Source organism: Megalobrama amblycephala, linkage group LG24 (genome assembly GCF_018812025.1).
Source record: "Megalobrama amblycephala isolate DHTTF-2021 linkage group LG24, ASM1881202v1, whole genome shotgun sequence".
NCBI classification, from domain to species: domain Eukaryota; kingdom Metazoa; phylum Chordata; class Actinopteri; order Cypriniformes; family Xenocyprididae; genus Megalobrama; species Megalobrama amblycephala.
Genome location: NC_063067.1, coordinates 34,588,107 through 34,597,777, shown reverse-complemented (window position 1 = coordinate 34,597,777; position 9,671 = coordinate 34,588,107). Strand labels below are relative to the sequence as shown.

Here is a 9,671-nt window from a genome sequence, read left to right as displayed (position 1 = left end):
CTCATCAGCTTATAAATGACTGGCCCTGAACAATAAATCTGATTGGACGGACACAGAGAGACACAGCAGTGCATGGCATCTGCCAGACGAGCCCATTTGCGTTCACGGCCCCATGGCAAGCTCGAGAGGTAATTACAATAGCAATATTAACCGCAGCGAACGAAATAATACAAACACACGCACTCCAAATCACTGTAATTCCTCCCGCACAGAGTCCCCGATCGCTACACTCGCTGCGCTTTCTGCCACAAAAGGAGCAGGTGTCAATCCCTCTCAGACTCGCTCACACACACACACACACACACACACGCAGGGAAGTCTGCTCACTGTAAAGCCATTGGATCTTTTCTGGCGGCACAATGGCGCCATTAGCTTTGATTACTTTACTGCGATTTAAATGGAACGGAATCCTTGAAAATCCACGAAACTCTCTCCTTTTGACCCTCGGCGAGCGCTGCTCACCCCGCTCCCAGCTGCCGCCTTTAATACGGAGCTGGAGCTGGCAAGGGCACACTGCACTTTCACAGAGGAGTTTCTCTTTCACACGCTCCCTTTCTCTTTCTTTTTTATCCCTGCGCACTCTCTCTGGCAGTGCCACTTCCTGTTGATTGCCGACTTTTCAGCACGGGCGGATAATGAGTGTGTTGTGTTGCATTTGAGGGAGTTTGCGTACGAGGCGATGAAAGTTGGCTGTGTGTGTGTGTGTGTGTATCCGGGCAGACAGGTGCACGGAGCCTCTCTTCCTCTCTCAGGGGTGTTTTGATCACAAGCACGCATGTGCTCGAGCAACAAGCCGGCTTTATGTGCGCCGATACTCGCTTCGCACGCTCTGAGCTCGACTCGCCGGCCTGCGAGGAAAGTTTTCTCACACAGATGATCAAATGGCTCTTGGGAGACGGCGGACACAAACACTGAGCGTTGTGTTTTGCGCGGTTCGCCCATCTGCGAGCCTTCTATGCCCTCTCTGTGTCTCCGAAACGAGCTTTGTGACTTTCTGACCCCGAGCACAAAAGCCAGGGGCAGATGCGTGTCGTCTCATTCTTTCCCCACTGTAGCTTCCTCTAGTCTTTCACCGCCGTCTCCTTAGTGTCAACACACGAATCAAACAGGCCGTGAGGGCTTTCATGTTTGCGTAACCATAGCTACGCATCTCTTTCGAATAGGTGAGCGCATCAGAGTTTGCATTCCTTTTTTATTTCGAATTCCAGCTCATTAAATCCGCATGCTCGCGCGAAGGTGTTTGTGATGAGCGAGACAGTGTCATCTTGCTTTCGTAATATCATTCAAAGGCCTTTTAATGTTTTCAAACCTGTCCTTCCCCTGCGTTTTTAATTGCGACTGTTGGCAGAGAAATGAGTGAGCGATCCTGAGAAGGAGGGAGAACTGGAAAAGGGAGCGGAAATTTGGCAGAAAAACGAGATAAAGCCAACATTTTTTTTAGCGCTTAGAGTGCGAGAACGTCCGCGCATCCCTTCGGGCCGTGTGCTACATTATTAATTGTGTCCCTCTCTTCTCCATACAAGCGGACGGAGTCGCTCCTTCGTGCTCTTCTGACAGCTCTATGTAAATTGCTGGCTGAGGGCAATGACTTCACAAAGAAGGTCACCCCTCCTCCTCCGGTGCGCATAAATGAGCCTTTTATTCATTTTCGCATTTACAAGAAGAGGACGCCACCAGACCCGGCGTTGGCAACCATCGCTGGACTGACGGGACCACTGACATCTCCAAAATTACCTGCGGAAAGCGTCGGCCAATTAAAGAAGGCCGATGCGGTCGCCAAGGAGATCTGAGCCATCCGTCAAGGGAGCGGAGTTAACGTGCACTCTCACGGCCTGATTGACAACCGGGAGAGGTTTACGTTTCTGTACGCGTGTATAAACGCACACTCGCGTTTCTCGTGTGCTTTCTTTTAAGAGCTTGCGCTAGCACGAGAATAAGCCCGGCTCTGATTCCTTTGGATGACGCTGATCAGTCGGAGTTTGGTATTATCTAATTGGATGCTCTTAAAAGCGCTGCCTGCAACTGCAACCCTTTAAACATTTCAAATTAGATCGATAAATCAATCGCTTCAGATGAACTCTTTCCATCAGAGTGAAAAAAATACATTTACGGGCCCACGGGAGAGAGCGAAGACTCTCTTACTCTCGTTTTTTTTCCCTCTCCTCTCCCTCATTAGAAATCTCTTCCAATGAATTTCCCAATGCAGAAGTGAAAGAGATAGATGGCTGAAAATGTGGTTTGTTCCAAATAAAAAGCATGAAGAGGAAAGAGTGAAAGAGGAGGAAAAGGGATGCATCCACTTAAAGCCGAAAACACACACCTAAGCAGAAAAAGGAAAGGGGGGAGGAAAGAGGATGAGAGAGACTTTCTTTTATGTTGATGAAAGATAGCAAACAAAAGCAGCTCAAGGACATCCCTGCTTTCAAACCTCTCCAGTTTTCCTAAATAATGCACGATAGCTCTAAAAAAGAAATTAGGTTGAGCCCAATTCTTCGTAATTACGGGGCGCGGGACACTTTAAAATCTCGGCTCATTCAGAGGGGGGTTAGGTTGCTCTGCCAAAACCCATTCTAGGTCAAGCTGGCGTGAACTGCGCACGTCGCGGTAATACAACGCTGACTTCCTTTCGTAGTGTGCTGACAGACAGAACTGACGAATGTCATAAACGTATAGCCCTCTTTCGCCCTTAATTGTGCCAGCTTGGCAGGAAGCCCACGTTTCCGCGTGGCGAACGGCTGACGGGCTCGCGCAACTCACTTTGATCGGTCGGCTCTGCAGTCTGAGAGAGGGCCGGCAGCGGCTGATCTTGTCTCCTCGCGTCCAGCGCTGGTTCAGGAGTTTCCCCCGGTACTCATTTTCTGTTTGAGAAAAGAGAAAGCAATAAATGAAAATGAAGGGAAAAGACAGTCACATCAGCATCTGCGCTGGCAGTTGGAAGAGTTTTGCAGAGCGAGGCCAAAGGAGTGTTCGGTTCGAACGCTGTAACAGACTGATTCAGCAGTGAAATGGCCAGATCATCTCATCACCTGTCCACCTGCATCTGAAACCAGCAGCCTCAGCACAGGAAACACGACCCCCTCCATCACAACAGCAAGACACACACTCACACACACATATATAGACTTCATGCCTCCCAAAAAATTTGATAATTTATACTATAAACAGAGTCACTGATCCACATTGTAAAAGAGAATTGTTGATTTAACTTAAAAAATTCATTGAAGTTCATTGAAATTAAAAATTTGAGTTAATACAATTAAGGCGATTGGTTTAATCAAGAGAAACTCAAAATATTATGCTATCTGAACCACATTAATTATCTAAGTTGATTTGACAAAAGAAGGGTATAGAAAAAAAGAGATACTTGTTTTTGAGTGTAAATGCATTAACTAATGACAGCACATGTACAGTGCATTTATGTGTTAACTGAAAGGTGCTTAATGTCACATGTGTGAAGTGACAGTTTGACAGGTCATGATGGAGGCTGGGCCTTTTACACATGTGACCTATGCACTTCTAATTAAAGAGAAGCGAGAACTCAAAAAACTCACATTCGCACATACGCGCATACATATGCATGCTAAAGCACCCCAGCTGGAAGCTCTGTCAGTCTGCTATTAGAATCAATCACTTTTGTGCATTTTTATTGAGCTTTTAGCAGGCAGGAGTGTAAGAGAAGGGAGGGGTCACAAAGACTGGGGGAGGGAATTTGGTCAGTAAATAATGAATCTACCATAAATCAGTTTTTTTCCCCCTCCTCCTTTCTTTTTTTTTTCATCAGGGTAATAGTCCATCTCTCCATAAACCAGCACCCCACCCCCCTCCAGCACACACATGATAGACATGCATGATAAAAGCGTGTCCCAATAAAATCTGATGCAAAAAATACCCTCAGCTCAAGCACTAACATGCTTGTGCTATCAAATTCAGGGCGTATTAATATAATTATTATATTCATCAATGAGCACAGATCCGCCATTGTTCGTGAAATCTCACAGCTGAGACCCCGGGTTATAACTCACTTTTGTTTAGCCGTCAACAATAACGCAGGCAACGAACTCTTAAAGTTCTGAGAAAATGCATAAAAACCTATTCTAACCCATCAAGCTTTGCCTTTGAGATGATCAGAGGACATCAGAGAACTTTGTGTTTTATCATGAAGATCTTGAATCTCTGTCAAGTATAAAAGTCCATATAACATTTTTTTTTGTGTTGAGTATAAAGTAATATATATATATATATATATATATATATATATATATATATATTTTTTTTTTTTTTTTTTTTTTTTTTACTTAAAATTGTAAAAAATCATGCACATTGTTTTTCTTATATATATGATTATAAAAGTGTATATATATATATATATATTATTTATTTTTTTCTCAACATTTTTTTAGTTGATGTGGCAAACTAAAAAATCAAGCACATTGTATTTCTTATATATATATATATATATATATATATATATATATATATATATATATATAAGAAATACAATGTGCTTGATTAAAAAAAAAAATATATATATATATATATATATATATATATATACACACACACAATGATTCAAAAATCTTTTTTTACTTAAAATTGTAAAAAATAATGCACATTGTTTTTCTTATATATATATGATTCAAAAGTATATATATATTTTTTTTTTCTCAACATTTTTTTTAGTTGATGTGGCAAACTAAAAAATCAAGCACATTGTATTTCTTTCTATATATATATATATATATATATATATATATATATATATATATATATATATATATATATACACACACACACAAGGATTCAAAAATATATATTTTTTTTTTACTTAAAATTGTAAAAAATCATGCACATTGTTTTTCTTATATATATGATTCAAAAAGTATATATATATATATACGCCAATTATATATATATATTTTTTTCAACATTTTTTTAGTTGATGTGGCAAACTGTAAAAAATCAAGCACATTGTATATATATATATATATATATATATATATGCACACACTTTAATTCATATACTTTTTAAAAAATATATTTTCTTTACATTTTTTATTTGTTCATATCAAAACACTTTTTGAAGCTATCGTTCCTTCCGTTTGCATTTTGCAGTCTTATGGAATTTTATGGAATTTGTTTTTTTTTTTATCATAAGAATCATCATCTCTAAAGGAGTTATTGTTTTCAGTTTCAGTATATCGTAGTAAGAGGTAAGAAACCTCTGCCATTCTCCTTTTGCCTCTTCTGCTCTCGCCTGCGCCCTTTCTTTTAATTTCCTCTCTTTACCTTTATCTCAGTCTGGTGTTTTCTTCCTTTAAAGGAGGCTTCCATCTGTTTCTTACAGGGCACTAAAACTCACCTCGCTCTCAGAGAGCAGGAGAGCGAAAGAGAAAGAGTTTGCTGTCAGTAAAAGAGAAGCCTTTAAACATGCCGAGCTTCTGACTCTGTCTCTCTCGCTTCCCCCTCTAACATCTGCCCTTCTCTCTTAGCAAGCACAAAATAAACAAAGCAGGCAGATCTGATTTGCCTCCTAAAACTCTGTGCAGCAGCAACAACCCAGAAAAAGACAGGCAGGATGCCAGTCATCAGAGTTAGAAAGCTGTAGGGCATTGTCAGTAAAAGCATTTCCAATGCCCCTTACACACACACTCCCACGCCGGCACGGAACAAAACGCTTATTTATCAACTTTCAGCCCTCTTCTAAAAAGTGACTACAACAGCACTACTGTGCATCCTTCCCCCCAACGCTCTCTCGCTTTTTCTCATTCTACAAATTTCAAGCCAAATAAACAGAACCGCGAGGCGCAAAGGGCTCTTTAAAATCCCACCGTAAACCCGGGCCGTATAGCCGACTCCACACTTTCGGGTCTTCTGAAATGGCACGGCCCCAATAATCCAGCGCCTCTATAACCCTGATGGCTCAGGTGCCACTCATTCTAAAGGGAAAGGCAACATTAATAAAGCGAAACAGTTCATCATTTACAGAAGGGTTAGAGACGCTATTATCTGATTGGCTCCTGTGGATGTTCGCTTTAAAGTATTACACTACAAGAGGAACAAGAGATTAATAAACGATATGTGATAGTTGTGCTACTGCGAGACAGTCGAAGGAGACAGAGATGAGCGTAAACAAATCAAGAAAATCATGTCATGCAGCTGAAATCCATCACAGTGATGCAGAGTTGTCTGAGACAGACATAAATCCATAGTTTAGATTAAATAGGAATGGATGCCTTCGCGGTAATCCACCGGTGACACATCTGCACTCTCTGCTCCAGTTAAGCGGGATTTAACTTCAACTTTGTGATGAGAGAACAAACAGAAAGCTCTTAACAAGAGCAAAGGTGAAAGAATAACGTTAGCCTGCGAGACGCAGTTATTAAAAAACAACAATACCACCAAAATATATTTAACATTTGTGGTGCATTCATGGGATCATTCTTTTCAGAAGATTAAAAAAATCGACTTGTGTCTGAAAGGCAGCAGCAGGTAATAAAATTAGATTCTCCTTCATGTCAAAACGAGTCAAAGTGCCTTTGAGAGCTACGGGCTCTCGGTTTTTCTTTATGACACACAACGGAAAACACCATGACAACCACGAGCAGCAGAAAGAGGCCAACTCAGAAGAGAATGACTCTGCGTTAAAGGAGCAATGGCAGAATTCACCTTTGTCTGGGCTTCTTAAATAGACAGACATGCTCTCAAGGATACGGACAAGTTAACAGGTTAAATATCAACGTTCTTTAAAGCTTCCAGTCCCGTGTGGAAACACGTGCGCCGCCGTGAAGCAGAAGTTGGGCGAAACTTGATTCATCCCGGTAACTTGACTCTAAAATGACTCTTTCAGATATGTTCAGTGCCTCTGTTTGTGGGGCCGTTTCTGAAATCGCATACTACACACATTCATACTATAATGAGCATGCTTTCTAGTGGTCACAAAGGAACTTATTTTGAGTTTTGCAATGAATGTGTCGCTGAATCATTCACTCAACTGATTCTTTTAAAACACCGGGTCATTCTCGAGCAAAACGAGTCTTATTATAATAAAATATCCTATTATAATACAGTCTGCGTTCAAGTCTACTAAGAGAAAAAATGTTTAGACATCATAAGCGTGACTTACATGATGAATAAAGTAGCCTGAGAGACCGAACAAGATAAGTTCATTCAGTGTCACACTTGAACTCGACTCGTGTGTTCTTCACATCCCGGACTCGAATGATATTTGCTCGCGGCGTAGTCAAATTTTAAACGCAGGAAAGGCTTCGAAAAGAGAAACTAAATGTAAAGCAGGACATTTGAGTCAGGAAATCAGTTATGCGATTCAAAAAAGAAAAACTTTAAATGTAAATCAGCACACGTGAGTGAACAAGAAAAACAATGGCTGGTTGTCACGTGAGACAGCTCAAACATGCATTCTAAATCACCGATCAATTCAGCTGCACGCAATTCAGCGTTTCAAGGCTTAAAGGCTGCTCTAAATGGCACCTTTCTTCACTAATGATAGGGGCGACCCTGACCCTCGGCCCTCGTGGCGTGGCTTTTTGCTGTGCTTTGAATGAGAAGAGCGTAATTTGGCCCAGCTGCTCCATTCCACATGTTTATTACTCTCTCCTCTCTGGCAAATCCCCGGCACCTGCTGCAGCACTGCATGCATCTTTATTTTTTCCCCACTTTTATATCACTAGTTTCCTATCCTATGGACTAAGCGATAAACAAGCCCCTATTTCGAGCGTTTAGCGCCTTTGGACAACCAAAATGAGCATTAGGATCAGTATATCGCAAACACCCCTGCTTGAATATGATAGGAATTAATCCTCGGATAAGATTAAACACTGATCTGTGAAGACCCAGATTTCATGATGCGGGTGAAAAAAGAGCGTCTGCATCCTCCAGATGATATATCATTTGTGTATAACGCTGAGCACATTGTTTAGTTGTGTTAACATGGCTGATTGAGAAAACTTGCAAGGATTCCCCCCACCACACAGATAGCAGCATCCCATTTTATTAAACACTGGAGGTTCCTGCGCAATTCTGCGCAATTTCCGCAAACAAATAGATAAGATCTTGTGAAAGTTATTACAAAACCAGTTTGTAGGCGAGCGAGATAAAATAAACGACTCCATGAATCAATGTTGCGCTCAGGTGACCTTTATTGTACACAGTGCTGAATCGTGACAATTGGATGTCGCTTAAATGCGGTAGGCGACCAACACAACATTAGCAGCAATATCTACACTTATGCTTAGAAATATATTTTGCTATGCATCTCAAACTTTGGTATATTTTCATACAAAATTAGTTGGGAATCTACAACTTAACTCAAATACCACGGCAGGTGTTGTGACGAATTTCGACCCCCTGCCAAATTATTACCCCCCCCCCCATACCTGATTGCCTAATCTTAACCCCACCCCAAATCCTAACCTTTCCCCCACACCTACTCTGAACACTAGGGGGGTCATAATCTAGCAGGGGGTCGAAATTCGGCACAACACTGGTAACAGAAAACAAGTACATTTTAAATTTTGTGCAAGATTTTTTTTTTTTTTTTTTTTTCAAATCAAATGTACTTGTTAAAAAATCATTATATTATCTTGCAGGTTCAGATGAAGAAGTATGATGGAAAGTGTTACAAGCCTCAAAGTGAGCAGATGTATATCAAATTAATAAAGAGAACCTGTTGATTCAGATGATATCTGAAAGTTTCATCATTTAACACGCATTAACACAAATCGCATTATAAACGAGAGTTGAAAATATCGTTTTGATCCTGTAACTCCTTTATATAGTGACTTACAACTTCTATCATCATCACCTCATGAGGGCAGTGCTCATATATGGTTATTTCACCCCTGTAGCTCTTGTTTAATTGGCCAAACTGATGGTGTTACACCTCACCCTGCTCTCCTCTACAGCACTGATAGTGGAATCGCAGGCTGTCTAAAGCCTCACACTATGAGAAGTTAGACACACAGTTAGTTACTTTTCTCATAGCACGAGGCTTCTGGCTCTAGGACAGCCATATTTAACATATATAACAACAATCACGCACATGGCTCACTGTGATTACCTTATCACATAACCGACTCTCAGATAATTCACGTTCACTTCGTCCACCATTTTGGTTGCAGGTGCTTTGATATTACACTTAATACATACAATGCAACAACAGTGAATCAGTAACACTGAGTAATACTGAGCAATACGAGACAGAGACGCATTAATCACTCATTAGAAATGAACAGGGGCGGGGATGGATGCAGAGAATGGGCGTTATTGCTTCAACTCTCATGACTTTTCTTCTGCGCATCTCACCAGGGGCGGTTGACATTTAAAGAGAGCATCTCTCCACTCTGTTTTCTGCAGCAGAAAATCAAATGGCCACCCCTCCTTCTCCTTCTTCTTCTTCTTCTTCCTCCTCCACGCCATTCGTGCACTCGGCCGGGAGTCCTGCGCTACGCCCATTGTTCGACCTTAATTACACAGAGCCATATGGAAGCAACTCCGTATGTGTGCCAAAAGATGGAGATTTTACACAACTACATGACAGTGAGCACTCACAGTGCGATCACGCCGAACCGGATCAATTATAAACACACAAGCACATAAACGAATGAAAGCTCCAAACGCGACGAAGTGTATTAAGGCATAAACAGTTTTGTCTA

General features: G+C 41.2%; 1 protein-coding gene across 12 annotated transcripts in view; it reads right to left on the bottom strand.

Moving 5' to 3' along the window:
* Nucleotides 1-9,671, bottom strand: part of myt1b (myelin transcription factor 1b) — a 108,063-nt gene that overhangs the window by 31,229 nt on the left and 67,163 nt on the right. For all 12 annotated transcript variants that reach the window (XM_048178046.1, XM_048178057.1, XM_048178050.1 and 9 more), the window contains one exon: nt 2,758-2,858. In XM_048178046.1, the coding sequence (XP_048034003.1) occupies nt 2,758-2,858 (101 nt within the window). The remainder of the gene's footprint in view (nt 1-2,757; nt 2,859-9,671) is intronic.